This window comes from Eretmochelys imbricata, chromosome 5 (genome assembly GCF_965152235.1).
Source record: "Eretmochelys imbricata isolate rEreImb1 chromosome 5, rEreImb1.hap1, whole genome shotgun sequence".
NCBI classification, from domain to species: Eukaryota; Metazoa; Chordata; order Testudines; family Cheloniidae; genus Eretmochelys; species Eretmochelys imbricata.
Window position 1 is genome coordinate 57,773,113 of NC_135576.1, and position 27,821 is coordinate 57,800,933.

General features: G+C 38.2%; 2 protein-coding genes across 2 annotated transcripts; one reads left to right on the plus strand and one right to left on the minus strand.

Moving 5' to 3' along the window:
* Window positions 1-703: 703 nt before the first annotated feature.
* Window positions 704-10,560, minus strand: MBLAC2 (metallo-beta-lactamase domain containing 2). The gene is made up of 2 exons (XM_077817180.1): window positions 10,049-10,560; window positions 704-3,407 (listed from the first exon to the last, which is right to left on the minus strand). Exons 1-2 carry the CDS (start codon window positions 10,509-10,511, stop codon window positions 3,022-3,024), a joined length of 849 nt encoding a protein of 282 aa, XP_077673306.1. The 5' UTR covers window positions 10,512-10,560; the 3' UTR covers window positions 704-3,021.
* A 334-nt stretch (window positions 10,561-10,894) lies between these two features.
* POLR3G (RNA polymerase III subunit G) lies at window positions 10,895-26,078 on the plus strand. Its single transcript, XM_077816329.1, has 7 exons — window positions 10,895-11,014; window positions 11,951-12,080; window positions 16,583-16,645; window positions 19,048-19,098; window positions 23,314-23,384; window positions 25,070-25,201; window positions 25,992-26,078. Exons 1-7 carry the CDS (start codon window positions 10,895-10,897, stop codon window positions 26,076-26,078), a joined length of 654 nt encoding a protein of 217 aa, XP_077672455.1.
* Window positions 26,079-27,821: the final 1,743 nt, after the last annotated feature.

Consider the following 27,821-nt stretch of genomic DNA (forward strand, 5'->3'; position numbering starts at 1 on the left):
CTGTCCATCATGAGTAAGTTTACAGTGCAGTTTACATTATTAGGATAGAAATGTGATTACAAAATTTACATTTCTAATATCCTCTTCCATTTAAACAAAGATCTTAATTTTTCTGTTATTAAATAAAAATATTCCATTTAAAACATATAGAAAAATATATTAAGGCACAGGATCTAGTTATTCTATTCTACTCTGCACAGGTAAGGCCTCAGCTGGAGTACTGTGTTCTGTTTTAGGTGACACTTTACAAAAGATGTGGATAAATTGGAGAGAGTCCAGAGAAGAGCAACAAAAATGATAGTCAGTTTAGAAAACATGACTTATGAGAAAAGGTTAAAAATACCAGGCATGTTTAGTCTTGAGAAAACAGTACGTGTGTAACTTGATAACAGTCTTCAAACCGATTAAGGGCGGTTGTAAAGACAATGGGCTTGTCCATTGAAGGTAGGACAAAAAGTAATTGGCTTAATCTACAGCAAGGGAGACTTAGACAAACACCTTAGATATATACTTGGTCCTGCCACAGTGTGGTGGGCTGGACTGGGTGACTTCTTGCGATCCCTTCCAGCCCTATATTTCTATGATTCTAAGACATATGAAAATTATAACTGGACACTATTATAACAGTTTTTTTTATCAGTATCCATTGCAAAATAAGATGCAATACAGTTTCCTAGAAAACAGACAGCCAACATCAATAAAATTTTGATTGAAGACAGACCAAGTTTAATTTTTCCATAAAACCTCCACTATACTGAAAACAGCAAACTTAATTAACACAGACAGTGCTTCAGACTTTTTACAAACAATTCTAAACACCCCAAATTTTGCAATACTTAAACTTAACCGATTTTAAATATATTTAATCAAATAATGTGAAAGGGACAGTGTTAAACTCTTAAGATCAAAATCTGACAAAAAAAATACAGTCTGAGGGGGAAGGCCTCCAAATATTTTACAGAGAGGATATTACTTGCCTAACAAGTTATTTCTTATAATATAAAAATAGTTGCTATTTTAAGACCCATAACACTAGGATTTTCTGTGTATCTGGAGCAAGCAGTATACTATTAAACACCATTCCAAGACTGTGTTTATACTGGGTCAACTACTGATTTAGGCAAAACTTAGTGGAGGAAGAAATCTGACAATTACTGATATTATTGATAATTACTGCTCTTTGATGCTGGCAAAACACCCAGTGAAGTCAGAATTTAAGGACTCTGTAGTATGACATAGTTGATGCTGGAACACAAATTCTGTGTTTAAAACCGTACAAAACATCCTTTCTTGGCAGTTACTGAATCAAGGGGTCCACAACAGCTGCTGCAAGTCACCCAGACAATTCAATGTAAACCCAAGTTTCTTTGGTAGCTACAATATGCTTCTTCAGGCATTCTGAATTTTCTACTTCCCACAACAGTTCTCAAACTGCCAACCTGCCTGCTTTTCAGAATAATATTTAGACTGGAATGAGCATATACAGATAAGAGCAAATGTCAGTCAACTGAAAAGAAGAGAGGCCGTGATCTGAAGTTTGTTTTGTGGCCCTTCACTGAGTAACTTTCTTTTCAGGCCCATTTTTTTGCCTTTCATCTCTGGTATTAAAGAAAGTAGCAACTGGGTTAAATAGTTCTTCCTGAACTAACCTCAGAAATGAAGCTATCATATAAAGGAATTTAGATTTCTTACACAAACGAAAACCAGAACATATAATTGCTAACTTGTCCTCTGACTAGCCACGGTCTGGTGGATCTGTTCTGCCCACTTACAGTTTTGCTCCAGCATACATTAATTAGGCACTGTTAAAATCTAAATAAATGTGTCATGCCTTTATTAAATTCTATATGCAGTGCTGCTTTTGGTGAAGAATATATGAAGTAAATAGCCATGAGAGGAGAGATGATTTACATAAGATCTTCACTTCCATAACTTCTGGGCAAGAGTGCTTATTAATTTGTGATTAGTTTCCATGGCAGACCATTCTTTCGCCCAAAATTTATGTTAGGTCAGAAATGCCATATTTTCTTCTGAATAGAGCCCAAAATATAGTTTGGTATGATCACATAAAACCATCTCTTCGCATAAAGTCAATTGCAAACAAAGAAGTAGGTTAATTTTTAAACTCCTCTTAAACATAGTGGATAAAAGAAATTTGCTAAACTGGAAAAACAAAATTTGAAAACTAAACACTGTCAAACTTGTTAGGAAGATAAAATATATATAAAAATAATCAGACAGTGTCCATTTAAAATAGTATCTATATTTAAATTGTTAAATAATTATGCACATATAAACTAACTTGTTTAACATCATTTAAAACAACAAACACGTCAATTTTAATGAAGAAATGATGATATATCTTAGCAATTTTCATGGATGCATTTAATCTATTTTAGGAACAGAGACTCAAATGCAATGCACTTCTTCAAAAAGCAACAAATATGTACTGAAACACTTTATAAACAAATAGTAAACAGTTCAAGTTACATTCACTTTAAAAGTAATAAACTAAGTGTACTGGATGTTGAATTCAGTACTATAGGACAATGGAATGTTACAACTATCTTTTCAAATATAGCACTAATAGCTAAATTACATTTCAGCCATTTTTAAAGTACACTTTAAACACAAATTGAGCCTTTAACCTAACACAACACAAAAAAAAAAAAGTTAAGTTTCAGGCACGAATGTCAAACTTTTCATTTTGGCATATCATATGTATTCATTAGAATAATATCAAAAATAAAACAATATATTTCCAACCGCAGTCTAACGGCATTCATAATCCATGTGCAAACATGCCTTGAAAAACAGAAAGAAAAGATAATTCACATAGGTATAGCCTGTGTTAATTTTATAAAATAAAAATAAAATAAGCAAAAATAAAAATCTTTATGGATCATTCATTATCAGTCTGCCTTTTCTTTAATAACGCACTGCTTTTGTTTGCTTTTTATCAACACTAGCTCAGAAGCCATTTGGTTTTACAACAGCTGATATTAACAAAATGAACTGACACTAAGAAGTGACTCTAGAATTTGTCACACGAAGAGCTAAACTTGCAATGGACCTCATGGCACAGGTAGAAATTTTGTGACAAACTCCAGCTTTTGAAATGTAGTTGGAAGCTAAACGATACAGCCTTTCAGCTCCAAAGGTGTTAAAATGCCCTGGAAGTACCTTCTCCACAAGGCCTCTGTCCACTAATTCTATAAGACGCTCACAAGTTGTGACATAATCACTTATCTTGCTGTAGGGAAGCCAGTCAATCATCGATCCATCATAAACAACATCTCCACTGAACAATATCTTCCGATCTCTGTCGTGTAAGCAAATACTTCCTCTTGAATGACCAGGCATATGCATGACAGTCAGTTGTCGGTCACCAAGGTTGATCACGTCCCCTACAGATTTAAATATATTAAAGGGATAATATATAAATATCATTTATTATGCATTGTAAGCCAAAACCAAAGTGTATACAGCGGTCTATGAAATAAGCAAATTATATATCCTCTAAAAAGACCAAACATTGTAAAGTAAACGTGGAATGGGACTTAATTTTTAATCAGGTGATCTGAACTATAAAGAAATTTGGGCAGAAAGAAATACACATTCTAAAAATCTACTGATTTCCCAACTTCGGTTTTTCCTGCATTTTTAATACCGAGCTTTTTATGGTCTATAAAAATTTATTGTTATTTAGCTCTCTCTCTGGACTCCAACACAGTTATTTTGAGATCTTCAGTGACAGAACAATGTAAATGATTACAATGGAAGCAAGATTGGCTCCCAAATATACTACTTTTCAGAATACCAGTATTGACTAAGATATACGAAATTAAAGGAAAGTTGTAGTCATATTTTAGTTCATATTCAGAACAGATTTTTAAGAACTGTTTCACTATCACCACAGCTATGAATGTTTTTTTAGTGAAATAGCCATTGCATTGATAGTTTCAGCAGAAGCTCAGGTTGATGATGTAGAACTGGCTAGACAGTATAGCTAATTCAGCATTTGCAAGTTGATATTCTAGAGATTTTTTTAAAAAATGAATAACTTAAAAGAAGTGGTTAAAAGTAAGATTTACAACTTCAAAGCCTAGACTATGAGAGGAGGGACAGATATGACTTATTTCACCAAGTACCTCCATACAAACTGCTGATTAAAGAGTGATATTAACTAATTCTAAAGGAAATTTCATCATCTTCCACAACCTAAAGGATGGCAATCATGATACAGGACCTTCATAATGACTGTGGTGAAGCTAATTTAAAATAAGAAGGATTTTTAACACGCCATCATGCACTTGGTCAGAGGTTCTCAACTCTGGTCCACTGCTTGTTCAGGGAAAGCCCCTGGCATGCCAGGCCAGTTTGTTTACCTGCCGCGTCTGCAGGTTTGGCCGATCGCGGCTCCCACTGGCCGCGATTTGCCGCTCTAGGCCAATGGGGTCTGCAGGAAGGGCAGCCATCACATCCCTCGGCCCGCACCGCTTTCTGCGGCCCCCACTGGCCTGGAGCCGCAATCGGCTGAACTTGCGGACGCAGCAGGTAAACAAACTGGCCCGGCCCGCCAGGGGCTCTCTCTGAAGAAGCGGTGGACCAGAGTTGAGAACCTCTGCACTAGGTAGTCCAAAAACTAAGGAGAAATTACAAAACATCTAGTCCTAGTCAGAGAAGTGAATTGAAACCGAAGAACCAGTTCATACCAGTATTTTTACTTAAACTAGAAACAAATCTGAACCATAAATTTGTCCTACCTACTGAACCTGAACTTTAAAATAAATTATTTGGGTTTCTAGTTAAAATAAATGTTTCACTTTTTTTTAGGCTTACTATTTTAAAAACTATTGTGATCTTACTTTATAAAACAAGACAACAAAATAGTAAATAGGCATACCAGAAGGCATACTTCCACTGAGACTAAAATTTGATTTGAACTGGCTCAAACCAGTAATTGAACTGTTATTTTTGTTTGGTGGCTTGACCTGGAACCAAACCCAGACACACCGAATGCAAATGAACCCAAACATGAACTGAACCAAAATAAATACTGGTTCAACTCTGGCTCTGATAACCGGCTAGCACAAGAGAAATCTAGTCAGCACTACGGAAGTTATAGGCTTGATTAGAGGCACATAACACCTCTGAAAGTCAGGCCCTAAAATGACAGCATTTTGCATCTGTGTTGTAGGTGTTTGGGTTACACTTATTACTAAGGCCCTACCAAATTCATGGTACATTTTGGTAAATTTCAGCCATTACATTTTAAAAAGCATGAATTTCACTGTTTCAGATATTTAAATCTTAAAGTTTATGGTGTAATTATACTTTTAAATACATATTCATGTTTTGTAAACATGTAAAGCCCTTAAATCAGCGTTTCTCAAACCGGGGGTCCTGACCCTAAAGGTGTCACAAAGCTATTGTGTTTGTGTGGGGGGCATGGGCATTACCACCCTTACTTCTTCACAGCTGGGCAAACAGAGAGCTGGCCAGGTACCCAGCTCTGATGGCAGCAAAGAAGTGAGGGTGGCATGGTGTTGCCACCCTTACTTCTGCGCTGTTGCTGGCAGTGGTGCTGCCTTCAGAGCCGGGCTCCTGGCCTGTAGTCGCCACGCTCTGGCAATTCATCTCTGAAGGCAGCACAAAAGTAAGGGTGGCAATACCGTGACACCTTTACAATAACCAGATTTTCTGGGGGAGACTAGATTTTCATGGCCGTGAATTTGGTAGGGCCCTACTTATCAGTGCTCCTATGCCAGGCCAAAAGTTTGAGATCTCACCATTATCACAACATTAAAACTTGAAGCAGATTTGACTACCCTGTGCATAGCACAGGGAAACAGTATTGTCTCTACCTGAAAATTTGCTGCCAAGTTAGTTAGTTTCAAGTTATTTGGGGGGCTATTGGTGTTATCCTCAAAAGGGAGTTTGACTATGCATGGAAGGCCTAGATAATAGTTTAATAGCATGAACGCTGATGATTTTATATAAAAGATACAGAATGTCCAAAGTGGTGAACCAGATGGTAGTGGCGATGAGGAAGTTGGAGCTGTGAAGTGCTCCAACGGGCTTCCCAGACCCAAAGTAACATCATACTAGGAAAAAAAAAATGAAAGAAGAGGGTAGAGAAATGGACAGCATGTAACAGCCCAAATTCAAAGAGGGGGAAAGCACTTGCAGAATTAAGGCACAATCATCAGAATGGCGTGAAGAAAATGAAGTACACCAGGAGTGTAGGAACAAAAAATGCAAGGATAAAACAAAGACAATTTAGGCTAAAAATTCAGTGAGATTTTAGACAGGATAAATAAATTAAAGTGGCATTAGTAGTCTGAGAGATTAGATATGACTAATGTAAATGGAAAAACTAAACTCAATTAATTGTTAGGGCTGATAAATTACATCGGTCACAAAATTCAGAGCTAAAGTTTCTAACAGAACGTTAACTGTGGCTTGTTGCATACCTTGTATATTATGGTATACAATTTGTTATCCAACATTGCTATTTTACACATACAAACATCAATAAAAAAATAGTACAAATACATGGAAAATGGCTAAATTGATGCTGTTTCAGAAAAATCAGAGTTAAGGTTTCCAACTGCTGCAATGTTTTAAGTGCCCTGAGACTCTGTCAACATTTTCAGAGCTGATGAGACTCTTAATTTGCCTTACTCTACTCTCGTATCTGTATGAAGTGTAATAAACTTTGCAGAGTGCTTCTGATGTTTTTAGTTTTTTGTTTGTTTTTTTTTTTAAATCTGCAATTCAGCTCTTGCAAACAAACAAAAAACAACTCTTCATAAGGTACAATATCAGCATGGAGGTTATCACAAACGGTTCTAGGGCCAAGGAGTTCAAATAATCCAAATACCGTGGTACTGGTTTCTTAAAAAGAGAACGGTGCCTATTAAAACTAAAATGATTCAAATAGAGGGAGAAGAGAAGCATTCACACTTTAACAACAAATTCAGACAAGATAAGGAAAAACAGTTGAAACTGAATAACAACTGAATAACTAAGTGGGATTTTAAATAGGTATAGAATAAGAAAAGGCTAGACAGTGTAGTCAACAGGTGATTACACAGCTAAAAGTTGACTTCCCCAACTTGTACCACTCACCACTTTCAAGAAATAAAGGTTTTGTATTGCTAGAGTGGAGGGGGCAGCACAACAATCCAACTAAACATAATTTATTACAATTTTAACTCTTCAAAAATTTTAAACTATTACTTCCAATATGGAGAAATCAATCCCCAGTTTTAATTATTTTCATATACACACTTGTTTTATAACAAGTTCTCTTATCAAACTATGCAGAGACATTACTCACCCAACATCTCTCCCTCTCTGCTATAAAGTATTCAAAAGGAGGAAAACTAGTAATGTTCTCTAAGGTCAATAGGGATATTTTAACTCTACAAACAAATACATCATTTGCACCTAAATACATTGTGGGAAGGGGGGTATTTTTGTTTTATTAAATGAAACATACTGCCCTACTTCACCCAGTGGAAGAATCAAATAATTTTAAAATGTTTTATTGCTACAACTATTCCAGATTGGTCTATATAATCTTCTTTATTTAACATTTTACCACAAATATGTTTTTATACAGTATTAAAAAGGGGACAGATTACAGTCACCTGAGGAGAAGGCTGGATATTATTTTTTCCTTTACAGAAATCTTCATAGTTAAAATACAACAACATTGCATACCACAGTTCCTTTTATTATGTTCAAGAACAGTCTGGGAATTAAATCCAATTAGATCTCCAATCTGCTTAAATTTTTACAAAACTAGGCAATCTATTTCATTAGACATTTGCTATTAGCATTTTGAAAGAATTATCATATCACAGTAACTAAATACTACTTGCAGAAATGAAAAATAGTTATACTCAGTAGGCTGAAGTATGCAACTCAAAAGCCCCCCGCGGTTTCAGATATTTACCAGCTCCTTGTTTTTATCTGGGGAGATTCCATTTTCTTTCAAAATGAAGGCTGCAGCCCAAACAAGCCTCATCAGGAGGACAGTCCTAACTGATAATCATCTGTGATATAGTTTATAACAGATTTGAAACCTTATTTTTCACTGCACATTCTCTACCAGTTTTATTTGCTGTTGGGGAAGGAAAAAAACTAAATTTGCTTCCTTTGCTCTGAAATCAATGGGGGCAAAATATAGGTATACCTCTTATTCATTTTGTGAATACGACAGAGGGAGATTTCTCAGTATAAAATAATTGAGGGGAAGTGGAGGCTTTGGAATCTCAACTCTTCCCCACTCTTATCTGTAAGACAGTTCCTTCCAATGCCCATCCAATGAAAAAAAACACAACTCCAAACATAAAAGCTAACACAGGTCAAAAGAGATTCTGAAAGAAAATTCACCATGAAATATTCATATTAACAACAGATAATGTTGAATTATTACTTCCATCATGAAACTGTACATCAGAGTTAATCAATTATTTCTTGTCAAGGTCCAAATTTCTTGGTCAAGGTATAGTCAAGGTCCAGAGAAAATAATACAAAACCAGCAATGAAAATAAAAAGATTTTGCAATTTGTTCAAAAGCATCTGACAGTCCAGTTTTCTCCCCTGGCTGTCTTTTGACTACCCCTGCTCTACATGATGGGAGAATGCATCATCACATCTCCAAATTATTGGTGACTGAGACAATTCTCGCCTTAGATCCAGATTCTGTTCACCCTCAGTGAAAAGTCTTCCTGTAACAGAAGAGACAAAAGGGAGGGGTGACACCATTCCTGGCAGTGTTGTCTGCTGCTGATTTGCCTGCTTCCCATTGGAGAGGAAAATACTTAGTCTGTTTTTATCTAGCTAGATCAAAGAGGAGCATTATAATTTTTTTCCTCTGTTCCCCAGAGGTCTTGCAGGAAAGTCAGAATTATAACAGACGTGGAAGAATAATTTTTGCCTTATTTAGTTGATAAAAATTATTTCCATTAGTAAACCAAAGACCTAATTCTCCACTACCCTGCACCCTGTGCAGTCATTCACATTAGTGAAAAGTGGGTGTAAAACAATACCAAAAATCAGAATTCTCTCATACTTATATTGCTAGTAGCATTTTACACCTTCTTTGCAGAGGTATAGAAGACTGACAAAGCCAAGGCTGCAGATAATCAAGCCCTTTAGCTGATACCTGAGGTACACTGATGCATAGGCACTATACAGACATGCACCATAAACATACATCCTGATGCATTATGTATGATTCACTTCATATAAATTGACTGATTACTACATGTAGTACAAACATATATGAATACACCACAGATACAGCATATCATATCCACTGATGCCCTTTATATAAAAAAATGTTTTATATTTGAGTGTCATACAATATACTAACACTATAAACGTGAGGTATATATTTAGATACATATAAACACGATGCACTGTATATAAGCTGATATTTAATCTAGAAGCACTAAACACAGGTGAACTGATGCAAGTATACAACAGATGTGAACACATGGATGTAAATTAAAGACACAAACGCAGCATATGCACACCTCCCACAAACAGTAGTGCATACAGTCTTACACAGATGTACTTTCTTATCCCCCAAAAACATACAGAGTAAGGCACGCACATGCAGATGAACCTCCCCCCAACTCTCCAGGCATACAGATGCTGGGTATCCGTGTAGATGTACTATACGGATAGTGCATCACTGTGTGTTGTATCTAAACCCCGTTGCCTTACAGAGATGCACAACTCAGCATCTTAGCCCCATTTCACTTACACACAGACACACACACGTAGGCGCTCCTGACCTACAGAAGTGCCCAGCCCAACCTCTACGTGTGTGCCAGCAAACGCACGCATACATGCCCAACAGAACACACACAACACACCCGCCTTACACAAACCCCTGTAAAGACCCCTGCGCAAGCGCCCCAAGGAGCTGTCTCTGTTTCCCTCGCTCCCACTCCTCGCACACACGCACATCCCGCCCCGCGGCTGAGCCGGCCGGGCGGCGCGGGGCGGCCCGCCTGTCCCTTACCCTCCTGCAGGACGTGCGTGGGCTGCACGGGCTGCACTCGGAACTGCCGGGCGCTCCAGCCCGGGCTGGGCGGCCGCACCACCTCGCTGTCCGACAGCCAGGTGACGGTCTCGTAGTTGTCCCCGCGGAGCAGCGCGCCCGCCTCGGCGCTGTGCACCGCCACCTCGTCGAACTGGTGCAGCCCGCCCGCGTGATCGAAGTGTACGTGGGTGGCCACGGCCAGCAGGGGCCTCCTGTCCCCGCCCTCCGCCTCCCCGGGCCCGCCGCCCGGCCGCAGCAGCCCGGCCGAGTGGAGGTAGTCGGGCAGGCTACGCAGCCCCAGGCCGGTGTCGATCACCACGTCGCGCTGCGAGCCCCGCACCAGCCAGATGTTGGCTCGGTTGCCGGACTCGTAGAACCGCTCCTGGATCCAGTAGATGCCGCCGCCCAGGGGCTTGTGGGCGAACCACTCCAGCGCCGACATGCCGGGCCGCACACAGCCCCGCACTGAGGCCGCCGCCGCCGCCGCCGCCCCGGGGCGGGGCCTGCGCGGCGCCGCTACCCACTGCGGGCTGCGGCAGCAGAGCCGGGGGCGGGGCTGGTTGACACGTGTTCCCATCTTTTTTAAGTTCTCAGTTTTAAAACAGACTCAGTTTTGATTAAAAACGAAAAATGGAGTCTTGAGTCCAGTTTGATTTCCACACAGAAGTAACTTTTTTCCAAGCTGGAGATCATAATTGATCTGAGTCATGCAATTGAAAAATACCATTTTTTTAGTCTTTGACTTTTTTCCATCTTAATTTTGGCTTTATTTTTTGTGATACAACTAGAATCTAACAAAGGGTGTAATATTTCCAGTAACTCCAAATGGCTGGGTCAGGGAAAGGAAGAGGACGTGCTGCATTTACTTTTAACATCGAGGCTATTGGCTTTGCCAAAGGTGAAACGCTACCTGAAGTAGCATTCAAGCCCCGTCCACTGTTTCCTGTAAGTACAGAAGCATAATTTTAAGAGCATGTTGCATGTCTGTGTACTGTGTTTCATATTCATATTCAGGTAATGAGGTGAACTGTTAAACATGTGGAAAAATCCTAAACACTATCAGTCAGTTTTGAAAGTAACTAGTCCATGTAACCATGTGCTCCCAGTGATAGAAACCTTAACAGCAGAGACTATATAGGCAGGATTCAGGTGTTTTACACTGTTGTCTGATGATAGTATAAACAGTCTGAGTCTTGTTTATGCTACAACCTCACTGTTGCTATCATCAATGGAGCTGCACTGTGAGAGACTTACAGATCCCATGTCTCTAATGTAGACAAGGCCACAGTGGGAAGAGACTTTTTTGTTCTTGACAGCAGATTTGTTAAATTGTATTAGACTGTCCATGAGGTAACTAGCATGATTTAAAAAAAAAATCAGAACCCATTGTTTAGATTAATCATGTTTAGCACAGATCCAACTGTATTTTGGGAAGAGGTATTGCTGAAGTTGTTCTTTGACTTAAGATAGCAGCAAGAGGTTCAGAGCAGGTTAAGTCAGCCTGAGGCACTACATTTGGAGGGCTAGTGGGGTGGATGATGATTTTCACCTTGCTGCACTGATCTAAAGTCAGTTGAATTAGAATTTTATGTTTTTTAATAGTCAAGAAAATGTTTTAGATACTTGTTTTCTTTCTTTCTTTCCTAATAGAGATTTTCATGGATGGATACATTAAAAAGAAATAAATCCTTTTTATAATTTAACTGAAAAATATGCTTTATAAAGTTCTGAACATATTGTCAAAATACAATTCAATACATTTGCAAATTAGCATAATACAGAATCGCACCCCTCTATAACTAGCACATTTTTTCTGCAGCTTTTTGTGTTGCTGAATGTGTTGGATATTAGCATAATAATGCACCTTAATAATTTACACAGCCAACAGATTTTAAGCCAGTGCCTCTGAAAATGGGAGAGGAAGAGGATTATATGTTGGCCTTAAAGCAAGAATTTAGAGGAAGTATGAAAAAAATGCCTTATTTTATGCGAAATGAAGATGAAAATCAAGGTTTGTTCTGCATAAATGTAATTTTTAGAACAGCAAAATGTATTTGTGTGTGAAAAATGTAATAATTAGCACTTTATATGTTCAAGCTGTAGTACTGACACTGAATAGTGAAACTTTTGCACCTAGGAGAATTACAAGTAATGCCTACATTTGCTGTAACTAAAAAGTAGTATATGGGTTTGGGAGAAGTCTGTTCTTCTCAATTTGTTTTGTTTGTGTATTTGACAACTCTGTTTAGTCAGTCAGTTTCTTCCTTGCTGAAAATGCCTTTATAATCATTAACAGTGGAGCACAGAATTCTCTATATAAATATATTTTTAAAAAGCCCAGGTTCCAATAAGGACCCTTTAAACTGTAGCCAGATTATTTTAAAATATTATATACCAATTAAAAATAATCAGTTGAAGGTTACTCTATCACGGCCCAAATTAGTCAGTGCTCCATTGTAAACTTCACAACATCCCTGATAGACAGGTAGGTATGATAAGTAGTTTTACTGATGGCAAAGCTGAGAAGGACAGAGGTGAAGAGATTTACCAATGCTTGAATCAGTGGTGGAGGTGGAATTAGAAATCAGGAATTCCTGACTGCCAGCCTTCTGCGTGTTTCACCTAGACCATAGTATCTGTCCCCCTTTTTTTAAACCTGTATAAAACTGCAATTTAATTTTGAAAATATTTGTTGTCTTTCTCAGTGTTGGCTGACATATTGTATTTGACAGCCAATACATATGTTTTACCTTTTCATTAGTTTGTTGATAAGCGTTGTTTAAATCAAAGCTTTCAAGTCTTTGAAAATTGCAGTGGGGAAAACAAAGGATCCAAGTACCTCCCAGCTTCACTGCAGGAGTATCAAAAATCTAGCAATCACAGAAGGCTGTCATTATTCAGAGTGGATTTTTTCCCTATTCAACCTTTTTTGTCAATTCCACCATCTTCCTGTGAGCCTAGCCTGACTGCCAGGTATGGTAAATGATGTTGGTTGGGGACTGTAAGGAACACAGAAATTACCATACTCAATCAGACCGAAGGTCCATTTAGTTTAGTATCCTGTGTCTGATGGTGGCCAGCACCAGATAGACAAAGCTATAAGAATCCTGCAGTAGCAGATGATCTAATCTCTGTTTCTCCTTCCAGAAGTTAGACCCATCAGCACACCTGACCCTGATTATCAAATACACAGTCATTAAGTAGTCAACTGGTGAAAGAAGTATTTCACTCCTTTTTTGTTTTCTTGGATTAAAATGACCAAATGCTCTTATGAAATGCTTTAAAATGGCAAAGGTGGCAAAAGAAAGATGTGGGAGAGAATATTGCATCTTGGCAATATCACTCGTGGATAATATTTTGTAGTATGATTTTTATTTTTTATAATGTTAATATACATTTTAGGCTGTGGAATACATGATTTGATCTGTTGGATTCAGGAGCTTAATTTTAATTCTTGATTATTTGGGATATGGTGGGAAATTATGTGTGGGTACTGGGGTAACATCCATCAACTGAACTGAGAAGATATTATTTAAACACAAGTGTATTCTGTTGCCTGCTACTTATCGTTACTATCAGTCATGCTGAAAAATATTGTCCATCCTGCTTTCTCCTGAATGAAAATGAATGATAACTTTTGAAACATTTTAATTAGCTTGAAGAGAGGTGCCTTTACAAACTATGAAGGCCTGGTCTACAGCTAAAACTTAGGTCAACCTAACTAGGTTGCTCAGAGATATGAAAAACAGTAGTTAAGCCAACCCAAACCCCATTGACCTACCTACTGCCTCTTGTGGGGGTGGATTACTACAATAATGGAAAATCCCCTTTCATCACTGTAGTAAGTGTCTATGCTACAGTGGCATAAGAGAAGCTGTGCTGCTGGGTTTGGATTTGCCGGGTACCTATGGTTGATTAAGATCAGTTACTGTTGCACACAGATTTTACTACATATGTTAGCCAGGGTGGATAAAAATCAATGATTTAAAAAAATAAAATTGGACTTTTTTGATAAAATGCTTTTTGAGGAAAAAACCTATACAAAGATACATTATAGCTCAAAGATATCTTATCATGGAATAGGGATTATAAATTCTAATTCTGTAGTATGAGACAATATATTCATGTAATGTTTAAGCAAAGTTTTGTAAATGAGCTCCAATAGTTCATGGATTAAGGACCCAATTTTATGGGTTCCACAGGCTTCTGTGTAGATTATTTAGGTTAATCTTTCTATCTACCCAATGGAACTCAGTGCTCAGTCTAGAAGATACCATCAGATATGCTTAGTTTTGCAGTTCTCAAACTATGGATTTGTGTCTCCAGAGGTAACATGCTTGTTAACGGCAAAAATGTTTTTAAATAAATAAATAATATACAGAGGTGAGAAATAACAGACCTCAACTCTGTTGTCCCTCTGCAAATTTGTGTACACAGAGTCAATCCCTTACCTCTCTCTAAAAGTGCAAAGTTTCAAAAAGTTCAATGAACAGAAGATTGTTGGGGGCGGAATAGATCTGGACAAGGAGAAGAAGTCTGGAGATAAATGTGAGAAGCAAGGAACATATGCTTGTTTTGTTAAAATATTATATGTTTGCAGTTGAAGAAAAATATCCAGAATACTTAACGTTGTTGTTTTAGTTAAATAAAACAATTTAAATGTCTGTCTGGTGATGTTCTCCTCCTAATACAGCATGGCAAGAAAATCCTCCAAATATTAATGATTAACCTGTTAAATTGGAGATAGTTCACCTCCCAATGACTTCATATATCTGCTTCAGTTACCTTTAGTAAATGAAAAAAACAAACAATCATTCATTTTCTGATATAGCTGTAAAAGTAATCTGAAAAGTTTTCAAAATAAATCACTGTTTAAAAATGTATAGTGTGTACCTTCTAAAAACGAAACCTACATCTATCTCTGAGTTGTAAAAAATATGTATTAAGGTTATAACAACCAACAAGAATGCACTTTTATGTAGAAAACCATGATTAAATCAAGTCTTCCTGACTAGTGTTTTAAATCAAATCTACCCTGATGTTAGCAGTTGCAATAATGTTCCTCCATAATGGGCTTCATCTTGAAATCAAAGCCACTGGTTTTTCCTCTCCTGACATTGACAGTTCATACAAAAAACACCCAACACCAGTTACTTTAGGTGCCCTTGAGGCACCATCGTTTTAAACATAAGCTTTTGTTCCACTATATTCTTGGCTCTTGTGCTTACATTTGCCCTGGTAACAGACTGGAAGCCCAAGTGATGAGGAGTCATATATGTAATTGATTTAGAGTTGAATGTACTGTTACCTTTCCACCTCCCATCATCCTAATTTGTCTCATTATTTTACTCTGTGTCTTGTGTAAATCTTAGACTCTGAGCTCTCTGGGGTGGTTTGTTAGTACAGTGCCTAGTATACAGGGGCCCTCTTCCTTTTTGGGAATCATTAGGCATTACTGCAGTAGAAATTAATAATTTTGTAATTTTATTTATTTTTTTTTGTTTTGAGGCATTATGGTTTATAGTAATAAAGAAGGACTAACACTCAAGAATGCCTAAGTTCCAGTCTCAGTGTTTTTTTTTACTGAGGGATGGCTTGTCTACATGGGAAGGTTTTTCATTATAATCTAAGGTGTGGATTTAAAATGGTATAACTCTTCATGTAGACACTCTTTTTTTTTTCAATATGAGTGCATTTTTTCAGTTAAGTTTATGTTGCTTGGGAAAGGGATTAAGCCATACTGAAAAAAGCCACATACCAGAATAAGACTTTGTCTACACTAGACAGGGGTCATAGTATAAATATACCAGCAAACCTTCTTAATGGAGGCATAATGTAGATATAGCTTATACTGGTTCCCTAAATAAAATAAGCTATACTGGCAAAAGGACTTTTTTTGCTCGTATAACTGTGTCGACAGTAGAGCTTTTGCCAACCTGTATACTAGATCAGTATAAATGGTAAAACTTTCCCATGTAGGTAAGGTCTAACTGACTAAATCCTCATCTACGCTGGGGCCTGGTCTATACAAGGAAAGTAGGTAAGTATTCAGTGAAAAATCCCCACACTTGAGTGATGCTGTTAAACTGACCTAACCCCCAGTGTAGACTGCGCTAGGTTGACGGGAGAATTCTCTCGTCGACTTAGCTACTGTCTCTCGGGAAGGTGGATTACCTACGCCAATGGGAGAACCTTCCCATCGGTGTAGGTAGTGTCTTCACGGATGTGCTACCAGGGTGCAGTTGTGCTGCTGTAGCGGTTTAAGTGTAGACAAGTCTTTATGCATGTTAGTAGTCCCATTGATTTCAAGGGAACTGCTCACAGTAGTACAGTTAAACATGTTCATCATCACCACAATGGAAAGTGCATCTGTATAAAAGGAAGGGGTGTGTGTGTGTGTGTGTATGTATATTTGGGTCAAGGGAAGCATATAATACAGTGTTTGGATTGCCTTGGTTAATAGCATGTAAATGAAATAGAATTCAATAACTGCAGGTTTTTCTTGTTCTCTAGGAATTGAAAAATATAGTAAAAAGTACCTGCAGATGAAAAAAGAATCCATGGAATGGACCCCAGGTAATAATGTAAATTACAACAGTGAAATTCTGCATGGATCTTGAGTAATCTGCCAGTTTTCTTAAATGCCCAGTGTGACCAGAGTCCAAGGGAAGTCTACTGAGGTCATTCAATTAGGGTGAACTGCAAAGAATGGGGCAGGCAATCCCCAAAGGTGATGGATATTCCACTACTTAGATTTAACAAGCCAGCACAAAACAGCTTCTATAATACCTCACTGGTTACCAGAAGCCAACAACACAGTTCCCTTGAAGTAACTCAGCCTTAGGCCTCCACCCAGACACGCAAGTCAAATATGACAAGGATTACTGAAAATCTTATTCATCATATAAAAAAGTTCTACCAATCCCAAAGGATCGGACACATTACCTCCCAGGTTAATAAATATTCCAGATCTTACCCAAATACATGCTTACAGCCAATTCTTATTAACTAACCTACAATTTATTTAAAAAGAAAAGAGAGAGGATTGGTTAAGAGATCAGTATACATAAAGACATGAGTCAATCTTAAGATTCAGATTCATAGCAGAGATGGTGAGCTTTGTAGATGCAAAGAGTTCTTTCAGAAATAGTTCATAGGTTATAGTCTAATGTTTATATTCAGGGTGGTCTAGTCAGGACTGGGATCTCAGTTCTTATGGCTCAGGCTTCCCCTGCATGAAGCCTCAGGCAGATCTGAGATAAAAAGGATTGGAACCCAAACATCTTTATACAGTTTCAGGCCTTCTTGTGACAGCTTGTAGTTCTTTGGCAAACAATAGACACTCATGTGGACTTTGAAGTGGACCCATTTCCTAAGCATTACCGGTAATTATTCACACAGATTAACGTAAGGCAATTGCCTGTTTTTCCACCATTCACAGATGATTTGCTATACGTTTCAAAGAGAGATGAATACAGTGATATCCTATGTTTACAGTTCATTTAAATGTTAAGATGTTCTTTTGATCTCTGAATTAACAGAATACAGCATAGACAGGGACTCTGATTATATTGTTGATCTCTACCAATATATATGTAAAAACACAAACATTATCCACCTATATGTTTTTAAAGGTTGAATTTGAGTCATTTATCTTGTAGGATTCTTATCGCTTTCTGGTCATGCCCCAATGCGAGATTGATGTCGAAGAGAGCTAATTAGAGCTCCTGCATAAACCTCAAGGATCTCCCAACCTTGACAAGGCATCAGCCACAAGATTCTGTTTCCTTTGATATGAATTATGTCCATATCAAACTCCTGCAACGGAGTAACCTAGAATTGGTTTCTTTTGCTTTGTGTAACCACACCAAGGGAGCATGATCACTGAACATGGTAAACATCTTGTTATACAAATAGGGTTTGAGTTGCTTTACTGCTCACACAGTTGCACAGCATAGCATAGTGTTGTTCAGTGGGTGTCAATTTTTCTCTTAGATATGCAATGGGATGCCTTTTACCCACTTCCCCATCCTGAATCAGCACAGCTCCCAGCCCCCTCTGTAAGCACAATTCTTCAAGGGTTTTTCTGTCAAGATCTTCATATGATCATGGCTCACTCTTTGTAACTGATTTTTAATCCTTAAACTCTCCAATATCAAAATTAATTTTTGACAAGCGTGTGGTTCTGATCCAGAAACCCAATTAACCTGTGGCAATGTGTATCCAAGACAGACTACGCCACTGTGACCAGAGTCCCAGGAGAGCCAACTGAGGTCACTCAATTAGGGTGAACTGCAAAGAATGGTCATGCGTCACACCCAGTTTCTCCATTTTAAAACAATGCCAGTCAAATGGCATTTGCAACCTTTCTAAATCGTGTATTCCTTGTGGAGGTGCAGACACATGTTTTACCACTGCAAACTTGACAAACCTGTATTTGAGCTGCCTGAAAAAATAAATCTGATTTTTTCCACCTTTGCTTGCAACTTAGTGTCTCAGACTTGCATCACATTTTCCCCAAAAAATTCAAGCTTGAGCTGAGGATTAACATGAGAAATTTAATCAATGAAAATTTGTGGTGTCAGTGATCTGAAGATTTGGGGTTTGGAATGGAAAGGCCGCCTCAGCTTTATCTATATAGCTTCACTACTGCTCATTATTACATGTAAATTAAAGGTTATTAGGTTCACTTATGTCTGAACTTCGGTTGCTTCTTTGGGGAAGAAACTCTTTTTTGTTCTATGGGCCTGATTCTGTAAATCTTTATACTAGGGCTAAACTTCAAGTACACTTCAGGTACTGTGTTTACTTTAGTGGGACTAGTTGGATACCAAAAATTTGAGCCTGTTTTCAGTATCAGGGTCTGTATTTGTACTGCACCGAGAACAATAGGACCCCAACCCTCCTTGGGTCCTTTGGGCACTAATGTAATACAAATAAATAATAGTTCCTATATATTAAAATTATTTCTTATGCAGATTGGAGAAGGCTCCCAAGAGAGATGAAGCCAAGGAAAAAGACCAAAAAAGGTAGCTGTTGTAGTTTTAAGGAGCATTCAGTGCCTAGCAATTATATGTGAGAGAGACAATTGTTAGAGCCGGTTGAAAATAAAACAGTGGTAATAATTTTTGAAACATTTTGACTAGGATTTTTTTTTAAACGTTATTTGACTGGTCTGTTTATTGTTTTATAGGATGTTTTCAGAACTACCAAAAACTAAATTTTGATATTTTAAAGAAAATAATAGTGAACTTATTGGAGCTTATTGTTGCATCGGATGAAGTGAGCTGTAGCTCACGAAAGCTTATGCTCAAATAAATTGGTTAGTCTCTAGGGTGCCACAAGTACTCCTTTTCTTTTTGTGAATACAGACTAACACGGCTGTTACTCTGAAACCTGTTATTGGAGCTGGTGTATCTGCATTTCCTGCTTTGCATACCAATATGTCTTTGAATGCTGATGGGGTAGCACTGAGTTATTTAAAAAATACTTGTATTCTTTTGCTGTTGCTTTCAGAAGTTTGCAAACATCTTTAACCGCTGTTTTCCCATACTCCATGATTTGTGTTCCTGCTTGTGATTTGGTTGGCTCTTCTGTTTGTTTTAGTTTTTGTGTGTGAATAAATGTAACTTCTGCTTTTCCCTATTTTTCCTTTTTCTGTTTATTTTCAGCTCTCTTTGACAGAATTGTGAACCAGATCCTTCAACAGCAGTTAGAGCTGGTATTGGTTGCTCTGAAAGAGAAAGCAGTTTAATTTTCACTACAAAATGTCATAAAATGTATTTATTTTTCAGTGTTCCCCAGCATGCATGACCGTTATTCCGATTTTCTCTGGAGAACTATTGTTTTGTTGATGTGAAGCAACCCTTTGACTGATACCTAGATGTCTGTTACGTATAATTATTTACTTTCATTACCCCTTGTCCAAGTCTGTAGTGAGTCATCTTTCAGTTCAAGGATAAAATAGAACACAGAAAAGTGAATGTGCAGTAGTCATGGAGACTGGCTCATCTGGAAGCTTTGTTCCTTTTAAGAGCCTCACTGAGAAGCATGGTACTAAAAGTAGAGTGCAAGTATTCTCCTGGAAATTAAATTCTTATTGTCAAGATCGCCAAAGAAGAATAACCAGTATATAGCTGTTGTTCAAAAGTGTAATTAGTGCTGTATTTACACAGACTTTGAGCCAGTAATTGGCTCTCCCAGATCCTAAGAAAATCAGCTGCTGATTTGTCCCTTTGCTCGAGTGACATTAAATGATGACCATAAACATAGGCTCAAAGTCACTGCCTTTAAGATATATTTTTATTAATTTGATCTCACACCAAAAGTGACCATTTTTCTCTTTAATATCAACAACAAAAATCAACTGAACAGTTTAACTTCTGTGAACATAAGAAAGATACAGATTCCTTTACAAAATATATGTATATAAGCCTTTCAGAAAACATAGTCTGCAGAGGTTTGTAGAAAGGTGGCCATTACATCATTCTGGCGTACTCTGAGAACAATAATCTAGATCAGTGGTTCTCAGACTTCAGCAGGACCCCCATTTTGATTTAAAAAGTTTTGCGGACCCACAAGCCAGCTTCTAATTTTCCATAGGGGTGCTCAGCCCCTGCTCTGCCCCAGGCCCTTCCCCCACTCCACTGCTTTCCCAAGGCCCCACCTCTTCCTGCCATTCCTCTACCCCGCCTCTTTCCTTCCCTGAGCGCACCCTGTCCCTGCTCCCCCTCCCAGCCCCTCCTGTACGCCACTGAACGGCTGTTCTGTGATGTGCAAGAGGCACTAGGAGGGAAAGGGGAGGAGTTGATCAGCGAGGGTGGAGGCCCCCCCGGACATGACTCACGGATCTGCTGGAGTAAGGACACCTGTTTGAGCCTCACTTATCTAGATAACACATTATAATCAAGTCAAATGTGTGTGTTTTTAGAAGAGGGTGAGTTTTGGGTTTTCCCCTCTTAGCGCAAGTCAGTTTTTCTATCTTGGAATCCAACCCAACTTGCTTTGCCCATTCTAACTATATATGTTGCTGAGAGTGACTTTTACTTCTGGATAATGACATTGCCATGGTTAAAGGGCTAGTTGCACCTCTGTCTATTTTCTGGTCTCTGAGTGCACCCCGTCATGTTTTAGGATTCATGCCTTTACCTCCCAGGGGTGGAATTCTGCAGTTCTGCCTCTCTGAGACCATGCCCTTCGCTACATCATGATGTATTTCAACCATGCGTACCCAGCAGGTGCAACTGTGTTTGGCATCTTTGGTTCTGCCCTTCGAGAAACTGACCAGGTGTATGTAGTGACCAGTCGCCTTAGAACCAACATATTATTTATTTTAACAGAAAGAACAAAGTGTTTAGAGAAAAAGGATTGTAAGATAATAGTTTTACATGCCTAAAACCCTGCCGTCCTGTGATGGTGACCTAGGAAGGCCTAACTGCTTCAGACCACCCGTCCGCCCCCCGTTCCCCTCCCCCCCCATTAAGTGTCTGTATATCAACCTGGTTCTCCTGAACAACTCTTCTCCCCCACCCACCTCCAAAAAAACAAAAAAAAAAACCCAACCCTCTCCTGAGAGTTTCTTTTTAAACTGCTATATATCTTCTGCTTCCCAGGCCTTTTCCTTAGTGACATTGTTTTTTAACAACCCTCAAATGTTTTTGGAGAAGTGGCTTATCTTAAGCCATTCTGTTTCCTTCCTGTTTGCTTTCCTTATAGCTCTCTATAAAACTAAACCAGTATATTCAGAAACAAGCATCCTCACAATCAGGTCAACATACAGTTAATAAATTATTACATAGTAGCTCCACTTGCATCAAAGATGTACTGTGTTGGATTGTTAGACGTATGCTAAAAATATTTCCTCGTTGCCACAGCATCCCTATCTAGATAAAATATTCAAGTGAACATCAACACTGTCAATAACAAATGCTTCCTGCATAGTAGAATCTATATCTTTCTGTCAGTCTTTAGTCTTTTCTCAAAAGCTAGTCCAGATAAAACACAATTAGGTTGTGTTCTAGTGTAGCTGCACACAGCTTCCAACACTTTCTATAAGTTCCTATCCTCATTGTTCAATAAGTGAAGAGTAAGTCTTGTAATTCTAGGGAGGTTATGTTGCATTCTTCTTACAAGACAAAGAAGTTGAATCCCAACTACAAGTGCAAATCTCAGCTCCTTTTCTACTATGGCATTATGACTGCCATCTCTATAATTTTGCAGTTTATAGGTTATCACATAAATGCTATATCCCCATTTGAGAAATCCTTGTCTAGTGGGTAAAGTAGAGGACTTGGGATCTAAAGATCTGAGTTCTATTCTTGGCTTTTCCATTGACGACTTATTACTTTTTGATAGTCAGATGGGACTTGACATTTTTGAAAATTAGGGCCTAAAGTGCTCGGTGTCTACTTTGTCATTCCAAAAATGGAGCTGCCTCTTGGGAGTCATTATTTTACAGTTATACTGTAGGCAAGACCCTTAAATAGCGTGGTTTTAAACAAAGTGCACGTACCTACGTAAAATTAAAAGCTCATTCCTTTGTGGGGTTTGGTTTTATTAACAAAGAATGAAATAAAGTAAAGCTCATCTCAAGCCTTTTCTACAGGATTGCTTTTCTACAGGATTCTACAGGATGTCAAGATTGCTTAGCCAACACCCTAGGTTATTTCTCCCTGAAGAGATAGATCTACTTCACTTACATCCATGTAATAAGCAACCTGGAGTCAGCAGAAGCAACTTAGCCCTTTCTCAGCTGGATCAACAGCTGTTAAGATGGCAGGATGTTTGAAAGTGAGGACTGCCAGCCTACTACAAACACCTACTATGATCTTGAACCTACATATGCTGAACAAGAATTAAAATGATATTCAGGGGGTTTCTAATATATTTAAGATGATGGAAAATGACAATAATACGTATTTTCTTCTGTACTGTATTCAGCTTTGAATATATGTTTGAAAATTATTTGACTGAAGCTTAATATCACAATTTGGACAAATGCCTATTCAAAGTTGAGTTTCAGATCTGCCCGAATTAGGGAAAAGTGCAGCATTTACATAAATTGGGCTATTGCAATTCAGTGCAGGGTAAAGGATTTGCAACTGTAAAGCAAGGATATAGCACAGACATTACATTAATTTGCCATGACAGATGTTAACAGTGCTGTAATCTCTAACAGTGAGTAATGTGTATTTTCCATGTAGGAATTAAGAAGGTAAATTAAGTAACTTATTATTTTACTTCAGCAGGTGAAAAAACGAAAAAGGCAAAAGTTGCCACACCCACAAGTCATGTGGATGTGTTGAAAAAAATTGAGGTAAGACATACTTGATGCAAAAGATGCAGTTTCTCTGTATAGCCTCCGTTGTGCAATACATGCTTACTCCCGGGGGAATTCTGCACCAAAAATAAAAAATGCTGTGCACAGTATTTTAAAATTTTAAAATTCTGCATGTTTTATTTGTCAAAATAATGCAATATAAACACTCTGGTTTCAATTATTTAGGCAATTTATTTAAACTACAATACCATGGATGGAGATTTGGCGTGGGGAGCATTGAAGAAAATCCCCAACCCCCCTTGCCTAATAGTAATGCAGCTAAGTTTGATCCTTTATTTCTAGTTATTAGTCAACAAATATATGCAGTCATATGCTCAGTGTTACATCATAGGCAACTAAAGAGCAAGTGAAGCTGGGGAATCAAACTCCAGAAAGGTCAGTAATAAACAGTTCATGGAGCACATTTTAATAGGAAATTTTTTCAGTCCATTTACACCAGTTCTAATCACTAAAGCACCATAAGCATTTATAAGCCATATTGTCCTTTACACCAGTCTGGCAATGTAAAGGAGCCTTACAACTTTTACACTTCTTTTATACTCCTGGGGGAATTCACAGGACAATGGCAACAATTCACTAAGCAGGCAGGCTGCTACATTCTGCTCTGCCTGAGTAGAGAGAGTCTGCCCCATGCTTACCTCCTCAGAAACACCCCAAAGCCCTGCCCCTCCACACTGAGCATGGCGCAATAGCAAGCAAGAGGGACAGTGTGCCACTCTCACACTCATGACTGGCCAGATCCCGCCCTGCTCCCAGAGGTGATTTACGTCTCTAGTGGCTGCTCCAGGTGCCTGAACTGACCTCCCTGCACCGCTCTGGAGAGGTGTGGCTTCCCTTTGCTTCCCCATTGGAAGTCATTTTGCTGCAGGGAAGCAAAGAAATCTGCGAGGGACATGAATTGTGTGCATGTGCAGTGACACAGAATTCCCCCAGGAATAAAGCTGCAGAAAGAGAATTCAATAGCTGTTACATCTCAATCATCCTACATTGGGTGGGACTTCTCACATTTTAGCCATTTCTCTGGTCAGGTCTGGTCTTGTTTTGCCGTGCCTTGGTGACACATGACTGTATGGTGTCTGAAGACATGGGAAGGAGAGATCTATCAGTGCCCTCTCAACCTACCAGTGTTGCAAATAAACCCATGTAGTGAGTTGAGAAGAGAGGGAGTGAGAAGGGGACATTTGGAGGCAATGGCTAGGCAAATTGGGAGGAAATTTTGATCATAATTGTAGACGTATGTGTTGCACACAATGGTATTAAGAGGTTGAGAGGCAGAGTTGCCCTGTGTGTCTTTGTCTGATTTAGTACGTACGCATATTGGAGCAGATGTTATGTGGTGTTCTTTGTCTTATAAAGCACCATGTGTGCCTGCACAAATAATTACTACTTTATCCTAAGATAACGGGGAAGGGAATTCAGCACTGGAGTACTACACCAAATGTGCTAAAAACATAATGGCTAGTATTCGATCTAATAAGTCCTAGGAAAATCCTGGCATTTTGGTAAGCAACATAATTGCCTGTTATTTTTACACCATTGTTTGGTTAGTTGCATTATTATTATTATTATTAGTTGCAATACAACAAAACTAAACTCTGCATTTTGATAGCGTGGAGGATATGTTGTTGATAGACTCCTTAACATGTTCTAACTTGTGACAGGAGTTGGAAAAGAAAGGTGACGAAGAAAAATCTGATGAGGAAAAGGAGAAAGAAAAAGGCAAAGAGGGTGAAGAGGAAGAAGAAGCAGCAGCAAATGAACAAGAAGAATATGATGAAGAGGAACATGAAGAGGTACTGGTTCCTTTTCTAGCTCTAACAAAACAGACCCTATTTGTTAGAGGTAAATATGGTGACAGGAATGATGACTGAAACCACGTGTACCAACAAAGTTGTTAGCTGTTCTGCATTAGAGGAAAAGTTGGTATGAGAAAGGCACTATTACGTGGACTAGCTGCACATTATGCTGCTTAGTGCCGTGATTGATTTTAAGAGGTTCTGTTAGATATGTTAGTATCACCAAAATCTTGTTTCAGCAGTTAGAAGTGAGTCCTGGCACTAAGAGTGGATGTCATTATTTATTTGTATCACTGATAAAGTGCAGCAAGTTTATAGTGATACTTTTACAAAGATCTAAGACAGTTTTTCATAACATGCTTTCAAACTATTTGTCTTAGTTCCCCAATGTTATGGTGGCTGTTGGCATCTGAAAACAACAGAAGATTTTAAAAAAAAGAAAAAAAAAAAAGATCCAGATTATATCTCAGGCTGCATTGGAGTGTGATCCAAATGGCTCATGACCTTAGGTAACTGTAGCTCCTCCAGCAAAGAAAGCATTCAAGGCACCATGAGTGTGTCCATGTATAGACAATCAAACTTTAAACATCCCAAAATGTAGGTCTTTTCCTCTCTCATCAAACTAGGAAAGGAGGATGTATCCCTGTATATTCTTCTTTCAAAATCATACTGTATTCTCCTGATTAGGATTATGAGGCAATGTGCCTCGTTTAATAACGGTGCATTTAATTGTTTCATCTACATCAGTAACTTAAAGTATTTTGATCTATAATGTATTTTCATTTAGGAAAACGACTATATTGCTTCATATTTTGAAGATGGCGATGACTTTGGTGCTGGCAGTGATGACAATATGGATGAAGCAACCTATTAGTTATTTATATTAGATTGTGTCCTATCCTGGCTTTCTAAGACATCCACTAAACCATTTGGACCCAGTTGTAGATGGGCTGAGCACCCGCAACTCTTGATGCAGCTACTTGAAGTTGGAGCGCTGAGTTCACCCTCAGATGAAAGGGCATTTTTTTCTGGTTTATTTAACTGAGTTGAAAAATGGGAGACCTAGCTGCCATATTACTGTTCTTCCCAAATGCTTTGAAGACAGATATTTATCACTGCAAGGTTCTCTAGAACTCTGTATCTGGGAGTTCTAGAGAACCTTGCAGTGATAAATATCTGTCTTCAAAGCATTTGGGAAGAACATATATGCCTTTGTATTGCTTCTGCTGCACTGGAAAAGAATATACATTTTGACTGAATTGTGCCTAAGCATTTGCACTTCTCTATGCATGGGAGGGATCAAATCCTGTTCCGGATGTGAAGTCATATTTCAGAGGATACTGAAGTCAGTAGCAAAGCTTGTATTAACTTAAGCGAACCAGGATTTGGTCCTTTCTGAACACAAGCTGTTCTTACTTAGCTGCTGACATTTTAAAGGAATTTATATAATTTCTGTAATCAGGGGATTGAAATCTAACTGAACACTGAGCACTTTCGTGAACAAAGTAGCCTAAAAGTACTTTGGTACTGTGGACTAAAAAGTAAGGAGATAATTTTGAAAGGCTCTTGCATTCTAATCAACAGACTTTCATAATTCAGCACTTTGACGAATAGGGAGCATCTTTCAAACCAGTGCTTGTTGGGTGTAAGGAGACTTAATAAATGAGATTAGATTGTGTTTTATGAATTCCTGTTTACTGGAAGTGAGGTCTGGGGCTAATTAGTAGTTTCATTTAGAGAGGGTTTGTGGCTGAGGTTTGAGCAAGGCAGTGGGAAACCAGGAAATCCTGATTTCTCGGTTTGGCTCTTCTCTGTGGCCTTGGACAAGTCCTCAACATCTCTGCATCAGTTTCTCCAGCTGTTAAATGGGGAAAATACTACTTCCTACCTCATAGTACTGTTGTGAGAGTTGATGTTTGTAAAAAAATACTAGCTATATAAATGTGAAATATTGTTTTTATTTAATTTACTTCCCAGCACAGCCAAAAAATCAGACTGTAAAATAAAGGTACATATACTAAAAGAGTAATATGCTATGGTAAACTGTGAGGGTGGTGAAAACAATACCGTAAATGCTATAAATATTCTATATTTGTGGCTGAATATATTGTGACTCTAATCTTTCTATTACAGTAATCCTAGGAGTTATTTATAACAATAGTTGGTAGGTACAACATTCAAATGTATCTCTAATATTTTTGTGTTTCTAAGCAATTTAAAATAGGTCTTATTTTTTTAAAAACTGTTTGTTTTGCTTAAATTCACTCAAAATGAATAGAAAGCACTGGATCCTAAAATCTCAGCATCATCTGAAATGTCACTGTTTCAATTATGGCCTTAGATGTCTTTTTGAAGTAGCCACAGGAGCTGTCTTCATAAAAGGAGAAGCATGTGGTTTTATAGAATAGGCTTTAAATTTCCTTTCTGACAATCTTCAAGGAAACTTAAAGCTTATTCTTCTTATTGTTTTTTGTTTCCTTTATGCTGCTGTTTTTCTCTGAAGTATTCCCAGCTGGACCCATAACTACTCTCAAAGACGGAGATGCTGAGGATAAATTTAAAGCAAAATCAATAGAAACCATTTTAGCTGACTTGAGGATTGTGGGGGGCTTCAGAT